The sequence below is a fragment of the Narcine bancroftii genome, chromosome 6, assembly GCF_036971445.1.
Source record: "Narcine bancroftii isolate sNarBan1 chromosome 6, sNarBan1.hap1, whole genome shotgun sequence".
Classification (NCBI taxonomy): Eukaryota; Metazoa; Chordata; class Chondrichthyes; order Torpediniformes; family Narcinidae; genus Narcine; species Narcine bancroftii.
The window spans coordinates 240,834,110-240,858,897 of NC_091474.1; the positions used below are offsets into that span (position 1 = coordinate 240,834,110).

Here is a 24,788-nt window from a genome sequence, read left to right on the forward strand (position 1 = left end):
CTGTACAGATCGGGCACCAAACAGGAAGAGCAACCCCTCCCATCCCCACTGTTGAGAAGGAGAAAGGAGATGACCCTACAGGGAAAGTGACCATGACAGATGACCAGCGAGGGGCTCAGTGGCTGAAGGACACACACAGGCTGTGGGCTGCTTGAGAATGACTTATGGGAACAAAGAATTGGAACTGCAATTCAAGAGGATGCTGAGGACTAGAAGGGCTCCTGAAGGGCCTTAGGCGCTGAAGGATTCTTGATCATATCCGAGGCTGCCGATGGTTTGAAGAGGAGTCTGTGCAGATGAAGACGATGCGGGAGCACTGGAGGCGAATCCACGGACATTCAGTGACTCTAAAGGGATTTCTTTTGCTTCTCTTTCTCCTATAGTTAGGGGATCTGGGCAATGCTCATGGCAACTCTTTCTTTGCTTTACAGCAGGCAAACGTTTATCACGTATACATGTATTACATTTTTAATTTATGAATATTGAATATTCCAATGTCTCATATAGCTGTAATCATGACAAAGAAGGTGGGTAGGTTAGTACATTTGCAGATGATACAACGATTGTTTGCACTGTGGATAGTGTAGAGCAGTCATTCTCAACCTCATTTGGCTATGGCCCCCTTAGGTCCTGCTCGGTTTATGGTTCCCCTTCCCTGTGAAGCAGTCAGGCTTTGTTGGTTACTTCTGTACTTCTCCCTACCAACCATGTAAAAAACATTAAAAATATTCTATGATTTGACTCTGTGGGCACCCTTAAATTTGCTGTGGCCCCAAGGGAGACCATATGCCCACCCCCCCACCCCCACTCCACCACCACCACCATTGAGAATGGATGGTGTAGAGGATTATCAATGAATAGAACAGGAAATGTATCAATTATAGATATGTCCAGAAAAATGGCAGATAGTGTTCATTTCAGACAAGAGGGAAGTGTTGCACTTCAGGATGTCAAATTCATGGGGAATATATACAGTTAATGGTAGGGGTCTTAAAAGTATTGATGAGCGGAGGGATCTGGAGGTCCAGGGCTGGGCTTATTGTAAGTGGTTACAGTGGTAAAGAAGGCTTGCCTTTACTGGGTGAAGTATTGAGCATAGAAGCAAGAATCAGAATGAGAATTTATTGTCAGGGACAGCATGGTTGGTGTAGTGGTTAGTGCAACGCCTTTACAGTGCCACCAATAGGGACTTGGGTTCGAATCCCGCACTATCTGTAAGGAGTATGTGTATGTGGGTTTTCCCCAGAGCCTCCGGTTTCCTCCCACTGTTCAAAACGTACCGGGGCGGGGGGGGGGTGTAGGTTAATTGGATGTAAATTGGGTGGTACAGACTCGTGGGCTGAAACCAAGCTATTTCTCTAAATTTTTTTAAAAGTCATGAAATTTGTTGTTTTGCAGCAATATCACAGTGTACACATTTATATAAACCACATTTCAAAATAAATAAAAATACTGCAAGAAAGAGAGAAAGTGAGGTAGTGTCTATGGTTCATTGCTCATTCAGGAATCTGATGGCAGAGGGGGTGAAGCTGTCTTTGTGCCACTGGATCTTCAGGCCTCCTGGACCTTTTCCCCGATAGTAGCAGAGTGAAGAGGGCATGGCCTGGATAGTAGGTGGTCCCTGAGGATAGAGGCTGCTTTTTGAAGACACCACCTCATGTAGTTGTCCTGATTGAGTGGTCTGGTGCCCGTGATGTCGCAGGCTGGGTTAACAACCCTCTGGAGTTTTTTCCTGTTCTGAGCGTTAGCACCTCCGTACCAGACAGTGATACAACAGATAGCATGCTCTCCACAGTACATGTGTTGAAGTTTTCTGAGAGTCTTTGGTGACGTACCGAACCTCTTCAAATGCCTCACAAAGATTAGCCACTGACAGTTTCGGCTGTCTCAAACTTTGGTTCAATTGCACTTTGAATACTGCATGCAATTCTGGTCACTACATTACAGGAAGGATGTGGAGGCTTAGGAAAGGGTACAGAAGGGGTTTAATACGCTAAAGTCTGGAGAAACTCATCAGTCATGGAGTGTTCTCTGGAGCCAAGATATGTAACCAATGTTTCGGGCCTAAGCCCTTCATCAAGGTATGAGTAAAAAACTGACAGGGGCCTGAATGAATTGGCGGGGAGAGGGGCAGGGGTATACCAGGATGTGGCCTAGTTTGGATAGTATGAGTTCTGGGGAGAAACTGTTCTGTGGGGAGACCTGATAGAGGAGCATAAAATCCTGAGAGGGATTAATAGGGTGGAGTGTTTTTCTGCAGAGCAAAGGCGTCATGGTTGAGGATGTGCATTTAAGGTGAGGCAGGAAGAAGTTTAAGGGAGATGCGCAGGGTAATATTTTACAGAGACTGGTGGGTGCCTGGAAAGGGCTGCAAGGTTTAGTGGTGGAAGCAGATACGATAGTAGCAGTTAAGAGGCTTCCAGACAGATGGATAAATGTGAAGGGGATGGGGAGATACCTGTCATGTACAAGCAGTAGAGAGTTTGATTTGCACATCGTTTAGCACAGAAACTCAGGTCGAAGGACCTGTTCCTGTGCCATACTGTTCCAGAATCTACGATGGGACGTCCCAACTCACAAACATAATACCCCTGCCTATAAAGTGACCCTTCTTCACCATCTTATCCACAATGACAGCATTTTCAGCTGTGAACTTGTACCCTAAGTACATTACTTGGATTCATACATCACGGAACAGGCCCTTTGGCCAAGTTGGCTTCCTGGGCTCGCTACATTCCCCTGTCCATCTCTTTTTAAGTCTTCCCTTCCTATATATTTGAACGCCCAACATTAGCCCCTTTCACACTTGCATCCACCAGCGTTCAGTGTCCTGGGATAGGAAGGGGAGCTTGGCTTTTCACACTTGACCTCTCCCAACTGGGACACTGAACGCTTTCACACTTCCAAGGAGCCATCCCCGGGGGTTAGGACTGTTCTACCTTCCACTGGTGATGTCATGATGCATTGAGCGATGGTGGACCTGCCCTAAATCCTGATCAATGTATTGTGATCTTTTATTCAAACAAAATTAATCATGCCTAATTATAACACAAATAAGCTTTATGGACAACACAGTGTGAGCCCTTAAGCCCCTGTTTGCTGTTGTGCCGACATATATAAACCTTTATAAGGGATCGTGGGAAAGTACTAGCAATAAATAGCAATAGTGGACAATTTACATGGTGTGGGAAAATTTGTAGCATAGGAAGTAGGAACAGGAGTAGGCCAAAAATGGCCCATCGAGCCTGCTCCGCCATTCAATACGATCATGGCTGATCTAATTTAGGACCTAACTCCACCTACCTGCCTTCTCCCCATGTCCCCTAATTCCTCTATAGCTCTCAATTTATATAACGTAGGAAAGGTCGTAGCGCCATCGCGTACAATTTATACAGCGTGGGAAAGTTGGTAGCACTATCGAGTACAATTTATAAATACCGTGGGGAAAAAACGATGGCAGACCTGCCCTCCCAGAATGCCATGTGGCAAAGAAAGGGCCGTATGCACTGCTGCATGCATGGAGCATTCGTGGAGAGATTTCTCAGGTCCCTCTTCAAACTCTCCCCTCGGCTTTTGTTTTGTGGAAAAAAAGCCGTGAGCATTCACTTTATCCACATCCCTAATGACTTTATAATCCTCTTTTAGATCAGCCTTCAATGCCCTTGAGAATAAAGACCCAACCTCTCCCTATAATACAAGTCCTCCAGTCCTGCAACTTCCTCTGTGTCCCTTCTGATTTACTGATGTCCCTCCTACAGCTGGGTGACCAGAATTGCACATGGTAGTCAGTGCGGACTCACACTCACGTGTGTGGCACTCACATCAATGGTAATGAAGTGTTTTGAAAGGCTGGTGTTGAGGCAAAGCAGCGACACAGATCTGTTCCAATTCACTGATCGTGGCAACAGGTCTACAGTGGATGCCACTTCACTGATTCTACACAAAGCCCTGAAGCACCTGGACAGCAAAGATGCATACATCAGGATGCTCTTTATCGACTGCAGTTCGGCATTTAACACCATCAGCCCCTCAAAGTTGATCAGCAAACTCCAGGAGCTGGGGCTCAACATCCCACTGTGTAATTGGATTTCCTCACCCCCAAACCACAATCAGTGAGGATTGGTAAGAACATCTCAATCTCTACATACACAGGCTGCGTTCTTAGCTCCCTGCTCTACTCACTTTACACCTACGACTGTGTGGCTTGGTAGGACAATGACACCATTTACAAATTTGCCAACAATACTGCGGTACTGGATTATATAAAGAAAGGTGATGAGTCAGTATACAGGAGGGAGATTGAAAACTTGGCTGAATGGTGCACGAACAACAACCTGACACTCGATATCACCAAAACTAAGGAGCTGATTGTTGACTTCATGAAGGGAAACCCAGAGGTGTACAATCCAGTGGTCATTGGGAGATCAGAGGAGGAAAGAGTAAGCAAATATTAAGTTCTTGGGAATCACTATCTCAGAGGATGTTTCATGGACCCGACACACAATTGGCATCATGAAGGAATCACGTCAGCGCCTCTACCTCCTCAGGAGTTTGCGGAGGCTTGGTACGACACCAGAAACCCTCTCACATATCTACAGGTGGGTGGTGGATAGTGTGCTGACTGGCTGCATCATGGGAACACCAATACCCCTGAGCATAAAGCTCTGCGCGAGGTCGTGGACACAGCCCAGGACAACAAAGGTAAAATCCTCCCCACCATCGAGAACATCTGCAGTGAACGCTGCCGTCGGAGAGCAGCAGCGATCATTAAGTATCCGCAGCACCCAGCACCCGCTCTGCTCTCACTTCTACCATTAGGAAAGGATCTAGGTGTCACAAGATTCACACTCCCAGCTACAGGAACAGCTACTATTCCTCCATCATCAGCCAGTTCAACAACAAACTCAATCAGGGAGTTATTTTAGGACTCTTTTTTGCACTTTTGCAGTAAAAGGAATCTCAGGGTTGTATGTGATGTCATGCACGTTCTCTGAGAATAAATCTGAAATCTGAGCCAACACCTTGTGTCACAAGGTCCCGATTTATATCCCCAATGAAGGCAAACATGCGAAACGCCTTCTTCACCATTGCATCCACCTCAGTTACCACGCCCTTCAGGAGCCTGCCTGACAATTTGGAATGAAACTTCTCGCTACTTATCCCCAGTGTGAAAAGATAAAAGCACAAACTGAGCATTCCCTGTCACTATCAACACTTCTCCAATGTGACACTTAATTTTACCGACTGCTTTGTGGCTTCACTGACACTGCCAATTTGGGCTGGCCTTGCTCTTCAGCTAATACAGCATGAAATTTTACAACACACAGATTGCTCAGCCAAGCTGGTCTCTGCATGCGGGCTTATGCTGCAAACCAAATTTCGTCTCACTTCTTAATGTAGACATACAGCACGGCAACAGGCCCTTTCAGCCCACAAGCCCATGCTGCCCAATTACACCCAATTAACGACAACCCCTTGAACGTTTCGAACAGTGGGAGGAAGCCGGAGTCCCCGGAGGAAACCCACTCAGAGACGATAACATACAAACTCCTTAGAGAGAGCATGGGATCAAGCCCGTCCCAACTGTTGGTGCTGGAACGGCATTGGGCTAACTGCTACGCCAAATGTGCCGCCCTGAAGGTGGAGAAGCAGAAACGTTTATGGATATAAAATTAGCTTCTTTGACTTTGTTACTTTTTTCCTTTGCGCCTCATCTAACCCTGGGCTGATTTTGTCTACTCTGCACTTGAAACCAGCAAGGCAGAGAAGGCTGCTGGCCTGGAAACGGGATAAATGCAGATGACACTTGATGGTCACGGATATGGTGGGCCAAACAATAGAACACTACAGCACACATACAGACCCTTTGGCCCATCTTGTCTGTACCGAACAATTATTCTGTCTGGTCCCAATGACCCGCACCAGGACTGTAACCCTCCATGCTCCTTTCATGTACCTATCCAGATTTTAAATGCCAAAATTGAGCCTGCATTCATAACTTCAGCTGGCAGCTCGCTCCACACTCTTTGCAGGCAGAGGTTCCCTTTTAACATTTCACAAAGACCTTGGTTCTTTGACTCAAATGGCTCTCGTCGGCTTTCCTTTAAATACTTCTCGAATTAACTGCTCCGCGAGAATCTGGTCTCAGGGTCAAGGAATTTCTCTGCATTCCACGCGAGCTTGTGGACTGAGCAGCCGCGTGTCTCACAGGGTCGTGTGCCGAGCCAACTCGACAGCCATGGAACAACCACCCCATTCTCTTTCTGTTTGAGGATCAAGCTGTCCGTCCATCTCTGCTGGCAGGGCACACAGTGACTTAGGCAAGGTACAAAATAACGCAGAAACCTGATGGATCGAGGGTTTTGGAATCGATCCGGCCCAAAGAAAACTCAAGACAAAGAAGATAATAAGGACAAGTTGCCCCCCACACACCCCACCCCCCGGAACAAAGCAAGAGAGTATGTTCCATGTTATCAATATATGTAGCCTGCTTTTCCTGCTCCCCTATTAAAAGAATCAGAACAATTGTCTACTGGAATGACTTTAGGTATTGATCGGGTGATCTATTGTTGAAACGTCAGTTGTTTGAGGCTAAAACAGATGAGGCATTTTCTGTGCTGCAAATTGTTTGAACCCTCCATGCCAAGATTAACTGAAGCATGGCTTCAAACCCATGTGCACTGATTGCTTCCAATCCTATGCACGAACTCATTGTGTAGAATTGTGTTGACTGCACCAGAGGGAAATAAATCTTCACAAGGGTTTTGGGCTTATTATCTGACACAGCTAGGCTGCAACATGGGCAGGGAATATGCCCTTGTGAGGTACAGGTAGCATTGAGGCTTCTCATTGAAGTCTCTTAGGGGCCACAATGGTCCGCAAGCAAATCAACCCATTTTGTCCCAGAGTCTGGCAGGGGACTCTGCACAGAATCTTGACCAGACACCAACAGTCAGTCACACTGTGAAGAGTTCTGCCACTCATTTTATTCCAAGTTCTATAGGACCCAGAAGGGTTGGGGAGGGGAGGGAAATAATTCAAGATATCGGAGATGATAATTATCAGCAGGCTCTTGGGGTTTATTCTCTGGAAAGGAGAACAGCCATAGAATACAGCACAATATCTGACATTTCAACTCAACTCGTCCATACCCATAAATGTGCCTTCCTGAGCTAGTGCCTCTTGCCTGCATTTGGCACCATGTCCCGCAAAGATTTTCCTGTCCTTGTTGCTGTCCGAGGGCCTTTTAAGTGCTTTAAATGAGACCGACTTCCTCTGGCAAGACGTTCCAATAAACCTATCACCTTCATTGTGAAAACGTTGCCCCTCAGGTCCCCTTTTAAATCTTTCCCCTCTCGCCTTTTCAGTTTCAGACTCCCCCACCCTGGGTGGGAAAAAAAAGACTGCGGCCACCCACCCTATCTATGCCCGATTCTGTGCTGTTTTCTCCAGCTGTTCTCTTTTCCAGATTGTGTAACTTCTGCCCGGTTTAAAATGCATCACTTCACACCTGTCCAGGCTACGTTTCATCACCCAACTATCCCACAAACACCCTTCTTCGCAAGACCACAGATGTTGGTGAAATCTGCAAACTTACTTTTCCACATTATAAATACTGTAACAGGGACCCAGTACTAATCCCTGTGGTACACCATTGGTCATAGGCCTCAAATATCTCCCCTTTTGACTTTTGTCTTGATAAAGGGTCTCGACCCAAAACACCAACTGTCTTTGGCTGCCCAAAAATGCACCCTGACTCGTTGAGTTCCTCCCGAAGTTAATGTTTTGCTCCAGATGCCAGCTCCTGTGTGTCTCCAATTTTGCAACCAATTGGTTAGTTCACCTACAAACCAATGTGATCTCGTGTTCCACACCATTCGGGACCTTGTCAAAACCCCTTGTTAAAATCCACGTCCTCTTGGCTAAATTTGCGAGATGCGATTTTCCATGCCGCTGATCCGTGTTGGCTATCCCTAATCGGTCCTGAGGGCTGATCCCATAGGCCTTTGAGCTTATGAAATAATTAGATAGGTTGAGCGTTTGAAGATAAGGGGAAAAAACATAAGACAATCGCTAATAAATCCAAGAGGAAAAGAGGAAATGAAGTGGATTAAACATAGGGTCTGAGGGAGAAGCTAGATGATTGTCCATCTAACTAGAGGCCTGTGAATAGCAGAGTGCCTCAGGAATCAGTGCTGGAACCATTGTGGTTGGTCATCTATACCAACAATCTCGATGATAATGTGGTCAATTGGATCAGCAAATTTGCAGATTGGAGGTGTTGTGGGCAGCATGGAAGGTTTTCAAAGCTTGCAGAAGATTCTGGACCAGCTGGAAAACTGGGCTGAAAAATGATGGCTGGAATAATGCAGACAAATGTGAGGTGTTGTCCTTTGGAAGTACAGGTACACAATCCTTTATCCGGAATCCTCGGAGGACAGTGTGTTCCGAATTTTGGATTTTTCCGGATTTCAGAACAAAAGCTAGCTGCCCCAGATTTAAGCCCACCCGAATTGTGCTGCCGTATCCACGCTGGCGTCTCTCTCCCCCGACCCCCGGAGTCGCTTTGCCGTCTCCCCCCGCCCGCCCACCCGAGTCACGCTGCTGTCTCCCTTCCCCGTCCAACCTACTTACGCTGCTGTCTCTCTCTCCTTTCACTGTACCAGCACCAGGGAAAAAAATGGCAGTTTTTGGAGGTTTCCGGATTTTAGATGTCCAGATAAAGGATTGTGTACCTGTACTAACCAAGGTAGGCCATTGAGAAGTGTGGAAGAACAGAAGGATCTGGGAATACAAATGGTGTCACAGGTAGATAGGGTTGTATGGAGAGTTTTTGGCACAATGGTCTTAATAAATCAAAATATTGAGTATAGAGGACATGGGTTAAGGGTAGAATGTTGAAGGGAACATTAGATGGAAAATCTTCATGAAGAGAGTGGTGAAAGTGTGGTACAAGCTACCAGGTGAAGTGCTCTGTGCAGGTCAATAGGATTAGGTCGACTAACAGTTCGACACAGACTAGGTGTATTTGTTCTGCTGTAGTGTTCGATGGTTCTATCGTTAGAGCAATGAAATATAGAAACAGAAAAATAGGTGCAGGAGTCGGCCATTTGACCCTTCAAGTCTATGCTGTCATTCAATATGATCATGGCTGATCAGTACCCGGTTCCTGCCTTCTCCCCATACCCCCTGATCCCCTTAGCCGCAAGGGCCAAATCTAACCCACTCTTAAATATTAACAAGGAACCGGCCTCAACTACTTCCTGTGGCAAAGAATTCCACAGACCCACCACCCTCTGAGAGAAGAAACTTTTCCTCATCTCAGTCCTAAAAAACTTCCCCCTTATCCTTAAACTGTGACCCCTGGTTCTGGCTTTTCCCAGCAATGGAAACAACCTACCTGCATATAGTCTGTCTAATCCCTTAAGAATTTTATATGTTTCTATAAGATCCCCCCTCAATCTTCTAAATTCCAGAAAATACAAGCCTAGTCTATCCAACCTTTCTTCATATGCAAGTCCTTCCATCCCTGGTATCAGTCTAATGAACCTTCTCTGCACCCCATCCATGGCGAGGATGTCCTTCCTCAGATAAGGAGACCAAAACTGCATGCAGTACTCCAGGTGTGGTCTCACCAAGGCCCTGTCCAGCTGGAGCAGGATCTCCCTACTCCTGCACTCAAAACCTCTTTCTATGAACGCCAACAGAGCATTTGCCCTCTTTCCCATCTGCTGCACCTGCAGGCCCACTTTCAACGACTGATGCACAGCAACACCCAAGTCTCCCTGAATCTCCCCTTTTCGTAAACAGATACCATTTAGATAATAGTCCTCTTTCCTGATCTTACCTCCAAAGTGAATAACCTTGCATCCACTAGCAGAGGAATAACTAAAGCAGCACGACATGGGAACATGTGAGGTGCCAAGGGAGCGAGAAGGATGTGCTCAATGATCGGGAGAAGACTTTGGGAAGAGGTGTGCCTCAGCAGGTACACAAAAAATTCAGTCTCTGTTTTACACAGGATTATTAAAGGCTTCCACACAATGCCTCAATCTAAGCATGGAATCCTCCATCAATACGATTCCTTCACTTGTGGTCTATACACTACATCCGCCTATACACTACTCAATCTGCACACCAGCCAGACATGGATCTATTCTATCTATAACTTGTTTCTTTCCAAGCCATCATGACCTTACCTAATCGATCTTTAAGTACAATACAATATGAATTTTTTTCTGGGTTTCACTATTAATTTTGGGTGAGGCTAGAAGATAAAATAGTGTTTGGGGTGTGATCCAGCCATCCATCATTAATGTATGAGCTTTAAAATAAACAGAAGTGTTTGGATGTCAATATTAGGTAGCCATGGCATCCTCATCTCTGAGTCAGAAGGCTGTGGGTTCAAGCCCCACTCCAGAGACTCAAGTATACCAGTTCAAGTTTATTATCATCTGATTGTACATATACAATGAGAGGGAGCTGGAGGCTTCCTGATCACATCAGGACGGTGCACCTGGAGCTCTGGTTGCTGATGGTTTCGACTTGAAGGCTGGGTGGCTGCGGAGGCTGTGGGAGCACTGGAGGCGAAGCCATGGACACTCATTGACTCTGGCGGGGGGGGGGGGAGGGGGGGCTGGTTCTCTTTTGCTTCTCTTTGTCTGGCTGTAAGAGGCACTGGGCAATTTTTGCTGAGTGAATCTTTGTCTGGCTTATGGTAGACTAAAAGAAATTTTATGTAATATCACAAACTCCTTACAGACAGCACGGGATTCGAATGGCTGGCGCTGTAAAGGCGTCGCACTGATGGCTACGTCAACCGAGCCGCCCCGCTATGCTAACCATTATGAATCATGGCAGGTAAATGAAAAGAAAACCAATTCTGAATCCTAGTAGCCGAGTTTCTGTGGATCCCATGACTTTCTGAATGAGCCTACATTGCAAAAGCCCTACTACAAACATATCTACTGCCTTAGCTTCATCCATTTCTTTTCCCACCTCCTCGAAAATCTCAATCAAGCTTGTGAGGCACGGCCTGCCTCTCATAAAGCCACGCTGACTCTCCCTGAAAAGACTATGCCTCTCTTCTGACGACTCATTTAATCGTGTCCCTTAGAGCGCTCTCCAATAGTTTGCCCACCACTGACGTAAGGTGTACAATTGCAGGATTTACCTTCTTACCTTTCTTAAACAAGAAGTGTCCAGAACTGGCAAATGCTGAGATTTCAGAGGTGTCGGGCCAATTAGTGACAGGAAGATGCAGAACTTTGGTGGCACTTCAATATAAGGATAAAAAATTCCCATTCAAGGCTTTGAAGCTGAAATAGATTGGTTAGCAGATTGGAAAGGATTTGATAACAAGCAAACATTTCAGATGATGCGAATACCAGAGGACATCTGTTTAAGGTGAGAGGAGGAAAGTTTAGGGGAGTTTTGTTTTAACACGAGAGTGGTGGGTGCCTGGAATGCATTGCCGGGGGTGGTGGTGGAGGGTGGTACAATAGGAACATTCAAAAGATTCTTAGATAGGCACACACAAGTTAGAAAAATAGAGGGTTATGGGTGTGAGGTGGGGAAAAATTCGATTGTTGTGGAGTAGGTTTATATAGGTTGGCACAATGTGGTGATGTTCCATGTACCAAGATGCAGTGAGATAATTTGTTTTGTGAGCAATCCAGCAAGACATCCCATATTTAGTACTGTTAGTAAAGCACCGAACGGAAGTGCAGAGTTAACAGGTGGTAACAGGGAGATCACAGATGGTACAGAGCAAAGGCTGAGACTGCTTGCAGAACAAACATTCTCACCGCACTTCGGTTAACTGGTGACCCTAAATATGAGACTGTGCGTACCACATGCAGAACACTAGCTAAGAAATGCAAGTGAATCGCTGCTTCAGGTGGAGGGAGTGCTAACATTTGGGTCCAGTGACGGTGGAAAGGGAAGCTGAAAAAGGGACAGGCGTGGCAAATGTTACGGTTACCAGGAAATGTGCTGTTAAAGAGGGAATGGAAAAGCAGGCTGGACGAAGATTAAAAAAAAAACCCTTGAGGAATACTGTAAAGAAAAGGGGAGATGGAGGAATCCCATCTTAAAGTAATGAAAATCAGGAATGATGGTCCATTGAAAAGGAGAAGCAGGAGAATTCTATCCTTGCTCTGCGAGTGAGGAGAGGAGAGGGGGCAAGATCAGAGGTGCAGGAAGTAGACGAGATGTTTATGACAAATCTACGCTCAGGAGGAAGGATGATGTCATGCTGTGTTGCTAAAGAAGAGGATGAATTGGAAGAATGGAATGGAGTCTATATGGGAAGCAAGATGTAGTAGGAGACAACTGTGGGTGCCTGGGTTTGGTCTGGATTTTTCTTGCTAATCTATCCCCAGACATGGGGACAAGAGGAAGCCTAGATCAATTGGGAGATAGAGCATGAGAAAAAGTGAGCAGCTTGAAGACTGGCAGCCACCTTAAAGATGCTGCTGTGCTCTGTGCGCATGCAGGAATGCACAGGAAAGAACCCAAGTTGGACACGAAGATTGTGCTGCATGCCCGACAAAAAAACAAGTTCAGCGGCAGCCAAGACATGCAAAGTTTATGCAGGTTATCAGAACTAGGTGTAGATGACAACCCCACCTTTAATCCAGATGCAGTAAGTGCAGGAGAGGAAGTTGTTAAGTCCAGAACCTGCTCAGTCAAATTGTGCTGGTGGAAACTGACTGTGGTTCTGCTCCAGGTTAAACGGAGAGGCTCAGACCATCCTAGCGTAAGACAGAAATACAGAGGTCTATCCGTGGTAAAGATGATCTTGAGACAGGGGAATTTAAAACTGATGAAGAATTAGAGAGGGTCAGGTAAGTGGGAAGGGATTAGATTGGGAAGGAGAGATGGAGTCACATCAGTAAGTTCAATGGGGCAGGAAAAGGATGAAACAACGGTCCCGCCTAAGCAATCTTGCCTGTGAATTTTGGAAAAATAATACTGTGAGAGACTGTGATACCACAAGGCTGGAAACAGTTGAAGGAAAATCTCCCAAGGAAATAAGGTTGATGATTTAAGGAAAAATTAGATAGGTATATGGATGGGAGGGGAATGGAGGGTTATGAGCAGATGCAGATGCAGGGACGAGAGGAGAGCACTTAGTTCGGTGCAGACTAGAAGGGCCAAAATGGCCTGTTTCTGTGCTGTAAACGTTATATGGTTATATGGTTATATGGACTATCTTATTTGATTTTATTATAAAATGTTCTTTTAAAATCCATAAACCTCAAATTTCACTTCTGGATTTGGAAACTAAGACTCTGCATCTCCTTATGCAAAGGTGGTAAAATAATAATATAGCCACCTCAAGCCAGTTCCTGTTCGGAGAGAAGCCACGCAGAGACTGCCCATATTTCAACAGGAAAATAGCAAAGATGACAGAGTTTTAGATAAGAGAACAATATACCAGTGCAGCTGTTGAGCTCCTTGCAAATTTGGGGTGAAATGTTTGTTGCTGGCCAGAGCAGAGGGAGCTTTACATTACGCAGACGGACAAGATGCTTACATCCAAATGCTAATAATGCTTATCAGCAGATAGAGAAATGAGAAATGTCCCAATCTTCAAGACCGGGAACGCTTGGTGAGATAAGAAGTGGTGGGAAAAGGGGACCAGAGACAAACTTTAAAACCTCTTTTACATATGCAAGTATTCTCAAACTTTACAATCATATATCCCACACTAACCATTTTTTTTAAAGGTTATCGTTCGGGTGATGGGATCTTTGCAGTTTGAACAAAATCCATGCTTGGAAAGTCTTTCCACAGACTCCCAGGGTCTGAGATATTGCCATAAATTGATAAATATTTAAGTGAGCAAAGGAAAAACAAAAGTAACTGTTAGTGTTCAATATGAAGGCCAATTTGTGCAAATGGACTTGATCTGCACGAACATTGCCATGAATTGGGCATGGATGTAGCCTCGGACTGAAAGCAGTGCCTCATGTCAATAAGCACCTTTGAATCATGGACTGATGCAAAACATACATCACAAGACATGACAGGAACGAGGCCTGCGTGCCAGTCATTTCTCCTGGCTCAACAGGAACGAATCCGCATGAATGGTCAAAAAGAAAATCGATGCGCAGAGTTTAAAAATATTGCAAATATGCAGAATCAGGGCAGAGGAATGAACATTGGGATGATTCTTCCCTCAGATATGCATCTGTCCTCTGCCTCTTTCGTGTGGTAGGAAGAGGCTGGAGATCAAAATGAATAGAAATGGAAAAAAATAAAGCACATTAAAGAACTGAATATACTCTTAAACTGCAGTGTTATCAGGATAACTGAACCGTGTCATAAAGAACAATGTTTTCTTTAATAACATGAACTGATCTCTGCTCTGCCCAGCCTGAATTTGTTTTTATTGTTCTGCTTCATGTCATCCTCTGCGTTTATTTACATTCTTATAATTTGGGCGTTGCTCTGCTTATTTATTGCCCATCCTCAGCTCTCGTCATACCTGAAACATTTTCACCCAGGCAACATCCTGGATGTGACAGGAAGGTGGTGGTGAAACAGTACCTATTTTCCAAACATTACCTGTCTTAATACCTCAAATTTTTTTTCAAGAATTAAGTAAACAAGTAAGGACATTTCTGTGGCAAGGTAGATTGTCAAGAGTTTCTATAGAAAAAATTAACATGGAAATATGAACTTGGAGGTCTACAGCTTCCTAATTTTAGAAAAGATTATTGAGTGACACAAATGAGATTTCTTGCTTTTTTTTGAGACTGAAAAACTGCCATGGGTTAATACAGAACTGAATAAGGTTGGAGAGAGGAGAGCAGAAGAATTTATATATAAGTGGCAACTGAAATTGATGGTCGATGATAAAGATACACCATTATTGAGACATTTGGAATAAAATAAATGATGAGAACGGTGCAAGAGAGCCTATATCGCCTAAAATGCCATTGATTCAAAATCCCCTTGTACCTTTTTCAACGGATAATCAGTTTTTGAATATTTGGTCTCGTAAGGGGATTGTAAACATGGAAGATTGTTATGAAAGGGGACAATTAACGTCGTTTGAGCAATTGAGGAATACATATGCTATACCGCATAATACTCTTTATGGTTATTTACAGTTAAGAGCATATTTTAGGAATAAGCTTGGACCGATTATGTTTTTACCTTGGTTGTACTGAAAATGAACTTCTTATTTAGAGAGGAATTGTTAAAAAAAATTACGTCATTTTTACAAACAGGAACTCTTACACAAGGACTTCGTAAATCTAGACAGAAATGGGAAACAGATTTGAATATTATAACTGATCAACAAATATGGGAAGATTTATGTAAGGACTGTATGACCAATACTATTAATGTTAGATATAGATTAGTTCAATATAATTTTCTACATCAGTTATATCTTACAAATCGAATAGATTGAAGTTAGATTTATCGGATCAATGTTGTACATGTGGTGTAGAGGTAGGATCTATTTTACATTCAACTTGGTCCTGTCCCATTTAATCATACTCAGCTTCATGGCCCGGCCTTCTCCCCATAACCTTCAATGCTCTGGCTATTCAAGAACGTAGCAATCTCTGCCTTAAACACAATAACCTGGCCTCCACAACCGTCTGGGAACAAATTCCACGATTTACCTCCCTCTGGCTGAATGAATTCCTCTGTTCAAAGTGGACGCCCTTCAATCCTAAAGTTGTGGCCTCTTGCCCTGGAATTTCCCACCATGGGGACAACCTTTCTACATTTACTCTGTTCCTGCCTTTGAACGTTCAAAATGTTTCAATGAGATCCCCCCTCATTCTCCTAAATTCCAACGAATGCAGGCCATGGGCTGTCAAACACTCCTCATATGATAACCCTTTCATTCCCAGAATCATCCTTGTGAACGTTTTCTGAATCCTCTCCAACATCAGCATATCCTTTCCTAAATGAGGAGTCCAAAACTGCTCACAATACTTCATGTGAAGTCTCACCGGGCCCTATAAAGCCTCAATATCACATCCCTGCTCTTACCCTCTATTCCTCTTGAAATGAATGGGGTTGAAGGACCTGTGTTATGTGTAGAACTCCGTGTCTCTACATTCCCCTTCAGAGTGTGCAATCATACTTCTGAATTGCTTTCTAGACAGTGGAAAGCCTTTGGGAATCAGGATGCAAGTTACGAACAGTAGCATACCCGGTCTCTGAGCAATTAATTGATCCCCTTTAATAATGACGTGAAGGGGGATATGGGAGATGGTAGTTTCTCCCTGGTATTTAAGTGGCATGACTGTTGTTTGCTACTTAGCAGTGCACAGTGGATCAGCTAGTAGAATGATCTCGGTTCCAATCTCATCTCCGTCATGGGTTTCCTCCAGGCGCTCTGGTTTGCTCCCTTGTTTCAAATACATGTGGGGGCAGATTAAATGGCCACAGTCAATTATTTTTCATGCGTGGTGAATCTGGGGGGAGTGGATGGGAATGTGGAGGACATGGATTACAGGGAAAGTTGCTCTGCACACCAGCACAGGCTCGACAGGCTAAATAGCCTCCCCCCTACACCGTGAGGAAATACGGAAGAGGAGGGAAAATCGCAGTTCACGCTGGAATTGTGGTTACTCTTTTGGGCTCATACTTAAACTGGCCTTCGAGCATTCAAAATGGCTTCATTCAAAGCACTATAAGTTCTCCTCACAGAATGCAGGGAGGGCCTGTTGTGAAAACATACTCCCAACACCAAAGATCAAGAATCATTTAAAGCTGTGGAATTGTCAGCAGTTTGCAACTTGGCATGTTCTGAGGTCTACTAATTTGTTTTCCAATAGACCGAGACAAAGAAGGAGTGTGATGTTTGTGTACAACATCGTCAGCCTGTCCGGATTGCAAAAACCAGTGTTATTTCATGCACAAAACACCAACATGTGGTCTGGTAAAACAGAGGCAGCAGTGATATAAACTTCCTCTTCAAAAGGAAAACAGAGAAGAAGAAAAATGTTCAGCGCACAAAACTTCTTTTGCAAACAAAAACATTGAGAGCAATTGCTGCTCGTGTTAAAAGTAATGTTGCCATGGAATGGGGGTGAATTAGTGCAGAGAGCTTCGAGAATTAACAAAAAAAAAGCCTCCCCTTATTGAAAAGAGTATTTTCAAACGAAAGTTTGTGCCGACAGCTATTTATGCTTGAAGACAATATGTAGGAAAGAATTGGTAAAAGTATAATTTGCTCTTTCTCTAAACAAGAAATGAAAGGCAAGTGGAGGAGGAAGCCAGTGAACTTGGAATGAAATTGGGAGGGCTGGGGTAGATGGACTGCCACTCGAACTGAGGGATTCTAAAACGCAGTGAGTTGGAAGAGAAACCAAAGCAATGAGTGACTGACCCTAAAGCAACATGGTTTGCAGGAAAAGCATCGATGCTAATGAGAAGAACATAATGGTTTTGATAAGAGTGTCTTGCTCATACAGCACAGAAGCAGGCTCAACAGGATATAATTTTCTTTTAAAATTAGACATACAGCACGCTAACAGGATCTTTCCGGCCCATGAGTTTCCACCGCCCAAATACCCCAAAAACCCTACAACCCCCTTATGTTTTGAAGGGTGGGAGGAAACCAGAGCACCCGGAAGAAACCTACACAACGTACAAACTCCTTATGGAATGGGAAGGGAGGGAGAATGGATTTTTTACACTACTTGACCTGCTGAATTTCCCCAGCATCGTGTTTTTACTTCAATCATGGTGTCTGCAGATGTTTGTGTTTTACTCCTAACTTGACGGTTTCACAGGGAAAGGTGGGGGGGGAGGGGGGCGGGCATAAACTTTGAGCTGAATCCTGAGAGGGCCATATCCACGGAAAGGTTGAGAATGGCAGCTCTTGAAGGCAGAAAAGCTGTTGGTGCCAATTCAGAAAAGCTAATGAAAATTTATTAATCTGAGCTGCTCTGTATGGAGAAGATCTATCAATGAGGACAGAAAGAGGGGGAACACAAAAACACTGGAAGTTGGAAATACAAAATACAAAATTCTTTCCAAAGGGACGCTGGAAATGTCCAGCAGGTCAAGTAATGGCTTTGGAAAGAGAGAATCTGGTTTAAAGTTGCAAGTTATAGGATAATCTTTCATCAAAGCTGCCCTTGTACTGGCATAAAGAAGAAAAACTGGTTCCTGAAATGCTTGAATTCAATGACAATTACATGCTCACAAAGAAAAAATGAGAAAGAGTAAATCATTCCAAAATATTTAAATATACTTATTTTTAATTATACCTTAGGTGATTATTATGTGCTGTGTACGTATGTGCACTATGGTCTGGAGAAAAACTGAATGTATATGTACAGTCAAATGCTAACAAACTTAAAGATTATTCCCCCCACTTCCCTTTTCCCATGACCCAATCACCTAAAGGAAATGATCTCTTAGAACATGCCTTGGGAAACCAACCTCTTTCCATTGATTCTGTATACATGTCCCACTGTCTCAGGAAAGCAGCCAATGTATTAAAGACCGATCCCACCCTGCCCACACTCTTTTCTCTACCCTTTTTCTGACTGGTCGAAGGTACATGAGCCTTAAAGCACAAACCTCCAGTTTCAAAATGTGCTGGTGAAGTCATGCAGCGTGCAGAGGAAGTATTAACCAAGGTTTCGGGACTAAATCCTTCGTTAGGTATAAGGAAGGACAGGTAATCCTGACAAAGGGCTCATGCCCGAAATGTTGGTTAGTTTTTACTCCCTATGGATGCTGTGTGACCTGCTGAATTTCTCCAGCACCCTTGAACTCAATCCCAGCATCTTGTAGACTTTCTTGTTTAACCTCCAGATTCAAGGAAAGCTCCTTTCCTGCAGTTATCAGACTTTTGAGTAAGCCTGTCATTGCTCAAAGAGCTTCGCTGCTTAATTACTGAAACTGTGTCTTTCTCGATATCCTATGCTTTGTCCTTGATATTCTGCACCCTGCACTTTGTGACAAACTGAAACTCTACACCCTGCATTATCATTTTATTATTGCATTATCAAATGCACTTAAGTATCAGTTGATTTGCCTGCGTAGCACACAGAACAAAACTTTACATTATATCTTGGTGTACGTGACAAAGAGCATTTCAATTCAATAATACATTCAGAAACACAACAGGTGAGGCTAAGTGGAAGCAAACAAAGAACTGCTCGAGGAGCTCAGCAGGTCAGACAGCGTTACGAGTCCAAACCCTTCTTTAAGGCTAAGCTAGAATAGAACATAGAACAGTACAGCATAGCAAAGGCCCTTCAGCCCTCAATATTGTGCTGACTCATAGAGCCCTTCCTTAAAGGACTAAACTCTCCCTACCCTATAACCCTTTAGTTTACTCCATCCATGTGTCTTTCTAACCTACTCTTAAATGCCCCCAATGTTTCAGCTTCCACCACCCTCCCCTGCAAGAAATTCCAGGTCCCCACAACTCTCTGTGTTAAAAAAAACGTATCCCTGATGTCTCCCCTAAACTTCCCTCCCTTCACTTTGTTCTTAAGTCCTTTGGTGTTTGTTGATCCTGCCCTGGGAAATAGGCACTGTCCACCCTATCAATGCCTTTCATTATCTTGTACATCTCTATCAAGTCTCCTCTCATCCTTATTCACTCCAAAGTAAAAAGTCCTAGCTCTGCTAACCTTGCCTCATGACTTGTTTCCCATTCCAGGCAACATCCTGGTAAATCTCCTCTACACCCTTTCCATAGCTTTCACATCCTATAATGTGGTGGCCAGAAATGAATAGAATAGCCTAGGTGAAATTACATACATAGAGAGAAAATGTTGGGGGAGGTGCCCAGGTATTAGAGTAATGGATAGGTCAAGGGAGAAACCATAAGGAAAGAACACAACAACATATGAAATAGGAGCTGGAGTTGGCCATCCAGCCCATTGAGCCTGCTACACCATTCAATGAGATCAAGGCTGATCTGATGATGGGCTCATCTCTACCCACCTTCCTTTTCCCCAAATCCCCTACTATACTGAAATCTTACCAACCCTGTATCAAAATATATTTACTGAGGTCACCTTCACTGCTTCAATGGGCAGCAAATTTCAGATTCACCACCCTCTGGGAAAAAGCAGTTCCTCCTCATCTCCATCCTAAATCTACTGCCCTGAATCATGAGGCTAAGTCCCTAGATCTAGTCTCCCCCACCAATGGAAACAGGTCCCTATCTCCATCTTATCTAAGCCATTCATAATTTTATGTTTCCAAAAGATCCCCTCTCAATCTTCTAAATTCCAGCGAGTAGAGTCCCAGACGACTCAAAGGGGGTGGTGGAAACAAGGAGGAGGAGGAAGGGGCTTACAAAAATTAGAAAATTCAACGTTCTTCAGATTTTTGATTCATTGTCAGAGTATATAACACGACATCACATACAACCATGAGATTCTTTTTCTGTGGGCAAGGCAGAATCACCACTTAATGGTAGTGCAATATCTGTACACCGCCTCAGGAGGGAGGAATTCCCTAGGTGAAATTACATACATAATGGGAGCCATTCAAGAAGGGGAAACAGATAAAGAAATGTAAACAGATAACAAAAGTAAACAAACTGTACAATATAGAGGGAATAAAAAAAATCAATAATATGCAAAACAAAGAGTCTTTAAATGAGTCCCTGATTGAGTTTATTGTTGAGGAGACTGATGGTGGAGGGGTAGCAGCTGTTTGTGAACCTGGTAGTGCAAGTCTTGTGGAACCTATACTTCTTTCCTGATGGTAGCAGCGAGAAGAGGGTGTGCTGGGTGGTGTGGATCCTTGATGATTGCTGCTGCTCTCCAACAGCAGCGATCCCTGTAGATGTTCTTGATAGTGGGGAGGGTTTTCCCTGTAATCCCCTACCTTCTGGAGGGCTTTACGCTCAGTGGTATTGGTGTTCTCATACAAGACCGTGATGTAGCCAGTCAGTACATATCTGTAGAAATTTGCCAAGGTTTCTGGTATCATACTAAACCTCCGCAACTCTTAAGTAGAGGCGTTGACGTGTTTTTTTCACAATGCCATTAGTGTGCTGGGTCCAGGAAAGATCCTCCAAGATAGTGACTTCCAAAAACTTAAATTTGCTTACCCTCTCCACCTCTGATCCCCCAAAGATCACTGGATTGTATACCTCTGGCTTTCCCTTCCTGAAGTCAACAATTCGCTCCAGGACCCAACATAAGAATGCCATTGTGACGAGGCCTCGTCAGCACCTCTACTTCCTCAGGAGTTTGCGGAGGTTTGGTAAAGACATCAGAAACCTTGGCAAACTTCTACAGATGTGTTGTGGAAAATGTACTGACCAGCTGCGTCATGGCCTGGTATAGGGGCACCAATATCTCTGAGCAGAAAGCCCTGCAAATGGTAGTGGACACAGGCCCAGGACATTACATGCAAAATTCTCGGGACCCATGAGAAAATCTACATGGAACACTGCCATCGGAGGGCAGCAGCAATCATCGAGGATCCACACCACCCAACACACGCTCTGTTCTTGCTGCTACCATCAGGAAAGAGGCATAGAAGAGGTCTAGGTGCCACAAGACTCACACCACCAGGTTCAGGACAGTTTCTACTCCTCCACCATCAGACTCCTCAACAACAAACTCAATCAGGGATTTAGTTAAGGACATTGCACATTATTTTGGACTGAATTTCTTTCTGAATTGCAGAGTCAGTTTGTTTACATTTCTCTCATTGTTTATATTTCTCTCTTTTGCATACGTTTCTGTCTCTTAAGTGCAGTTTGTGCTCCCACTGAGGACAAAGTCTACTGGCTAGCAGGAAATAAATCTCAGGGCTGTACGTAACCTCATGTGTGTACTCTGACAATAAATCTGAACTTTGAACTACTGTGGAGGAGACAGAAATGGGTGATGTGGAGTTGGGGAGCTATAAGTTTGGAGGTGGAGATCCCCTGAAGTGATGAGGTCTGGGAGATGGTCTTTGATGATGGTTGGTGAGGTCTTGGTCTGGGGGTAGATACGCGGTGCCCAAAAGCTAGCTGATCATCTGGTGTGACTAAACATCAACTTGAATTTTAAAAAAAGTCATGTTTATTCTGGAGAGCATGATTATCGACTTCTCTCATTTTAGGTAAGCTCCACCTCCGTCTTCTTCCACTCTTTCTCTCTCTTCTTTACCTTCTGTTGCACTTGCTTCAATTTCATGCCGCCCTTTGTCTCAAGGGGTCTCTCTCTCTTCACCTTTCCCCCCCAACTTTTGTCCATTCCCCAGGCCCTTCCACCTTTATATCACACCCCTTTTTTTTTAACTTCAGTCTTGCTTAGACAGTCTTGGAGACATATTAGATTATGAGAGGTCTAGATAGGCTACCACCTTTATCCTGGAGTGACCAGCAGGTTAAAGCTACGAGCCATTAGTGCCCTGCGCCTTTAGGCAGGGGCTTCATCTGATCCACCCGCTGTACTTTGGCGCCCAGCACTACTAGCCCTCGATGTGTCAGTTAAGTCTGGGAACTAACGGTGGCGGTCTGCAATACTGCGCTGTGTGCCTGCTGCAAGGGGCTTTTTTTTAAACTCAGAGAGTAGTGGGTGCCTAGAATGCATTGCCAGGGATGGTGGTGGAGGCTGATAGAAAAGGAACATTTAAAAGACTCTTAGATAGCTACATGGATGCAGGAAAAGTAGAGAGCTATGAGTTATAGAAAAATTAGATCATCATGGAGTAGGTTTACATAGGTCAGCACAACCTTGTGGTTCGTTGGGCTGAACTATGTGCTCTACGCTGACCCAGTGATTGACATTTCTACCCATGGATGCTGTCTGACCCACTGAGTTCCTCCAGCAATGTTTGCTCAAATAAAATATACTCAGTTTCTTTGCAGTTAAGAATGGTATGTAAATCCAAATTGCTGTGGTCGAATGTAGCTGAAAGTTTTGAGCTGGCAATTCCACAGAGCACCATGTGTAATGGATTAGAAAAGAAGCAAGTTTAAAGACAAAGCAGGTGCTTTAGAGTAAAACATTTGCAATTAATAGCGACTGAGCCAGTTTCACATCAGCCATCAATTGCACAATAAATACGAAAAAGGCCAAGCAATCGATAAATTACCAAGGGAGATAAAAGAGCAAATCTCTCAGCAAATGTTTTGGAAAATCACAAGGGCTGTAAAAGTAGGGTATACCAATTATCCTAAAATTAACTGGGATACAGTCAGTTGAAGGTAGAGGTCAAAGATTCCTCAACTGAATTAAAAGGACTCTTTAAGATGGGCCCACTAAGAGGTGGGGGAATAATTCTGGATTTTGTTTCAGGGAGTAATCACAAGAAGATGGATGGAGCATCACTGAGAGAGCATTCTGTGGGATTTACCATAATTGAGTTGGATGCAGCATTCATTATTATGAAAAAGGGATAAAATAGGTTCTAAATTGGGGTAAAGCCAACTTTCTGAGGCTAAAAAGTGATTTTAGCAAAAGTGCATTGGAAACATTTCAAAGGGCAAAACCGTCTCAGGAGGCCAATGGGAGCCATTCAAGAAGGGGAAAGTGAGGGGTTCAAAATAAACATGTTCCCATAAAGCAAACACTGACCATGTCAAATCTAAAGCCCCATGCAGAGAGGATGGGTTAAGATGGAAGAAAGGAAGCTGAAGTCAAACATTGAGAACTGAATGCAGCATGATGCCCTGAAGAGTGGAACAAACAGATGAGTGAAACATCTGTCAGGGAATGAGAGGGAAATGTGTGCAAATTTAAATAACATTGTGTTTTATCTGTATAATTAGCAAGAGAATAACTGAGATATGTTAGAGACCATAACGATATGCAGAGGTGGTGGATGTAGGTAAAGCTTTTTGACATACTTATTATGACAGAAAGGCTATTCAGCCCATCAATCTCATTCTCCATCTCATTTTCCTATCCCATTCTCTCACACATGTCCATTGTTTTTCTACTTGTCTACCCTACTGATAATTTACATTAGCCCATTAGCTTTTCAGCATGTCCTTGAGATGTGGGAGGAAACTGGTGCACCGAGGTCACTTGGAAAACGTGCAAACTCCACATAGAAAGAAAACCAAGGATTGAACCTGAGCTGCTTGATATGTGAGGCAGTCACTATGCTATTTCACAGTTGACCACAAAAGAGGAAGGCAACATCAAAGTTCAGATCAAGGAAAAGAGGGGTGAAATATTCAATGACCATTAGAGGAGAGGTAGTATCAAAATGTTGGCAACTGGGTAAATCCTAGCCCAGATAAGTAAAAGTGGAAAGAAATTGTGAAGATTTAAAATCTTCACTTGCTGCCATCAGGATACCAGAGGACTGGAGGGTTGCCAACAATGTTTTAATCCTTTAAAAGGGAGGGAAGGATAAACAGATTAGTTGGGTTAACTTTGACTGCAGGAAAATTGTTGGAATCAATCCTGCACAGACATTCAACAAGGATTTGTGAAGAGAAGGTCAGATCCAACCATCTTGAATTAATTTTATAAATATGGATAAAGGACTGTCTATCACAGAGGCAGATTCTAATGGAACATTCAAACGTTAGAAGTAAGGTCCTTCTGCCCACAATGTTGGGCTGACCTATGTAAATCTACTCCACAACAATCTAACCCTTCACTCCCTCAAATCCATAACCATAATTTTTCTTACATTCCTGCACCTATCGAAGAGTCTTTTGAATATCCCTATTTAACCAGCCATTAAGTCAGAAAGGGTGCGTAGGAGATTCACCAGGATGTTACTGGAACTTGAGGGTATGGGGTATAAGGAATTTGGACAAACTTGGGTTGTTTTCTCTGGGATGTCAGAGGGGTGACCTGAGAGAGGTTTATAAA

At 43.9% G+C, this 24,788-nt stretch overlaps 1 protein-coding gene across 3 annotated transcripts in view; it reads right to left on the reverse strand.

Annotated features, from left to right (window-relative positions):
- The window catches only part of mrps18a (mitochondrial ribosomal protein S18A), a 136,526-nt gene that overhangs the window by 33,361 nt on the left and 78,377 nt on the right, over positions 1-24,788 (reverse strand). The window contains exon 6 of one of the 3 annotated variants that reach the window (XM_069887803.1): positions 11,182-11,276. The exons of 1 other annotated variant lie outside the window; for it this stretch is intronic. In XM_069887803.1, the coding sequence (XP_069743904.1) occupies positions 11,182-11,276 (95 nt within the window). Of the gene's footprint in view, positions 1-11,181; positions 11,319-24,788 lie in introns of those variants that run through there. One more of the 3 variants, XM_069887804.1, reaches the window with a different exon arrangement.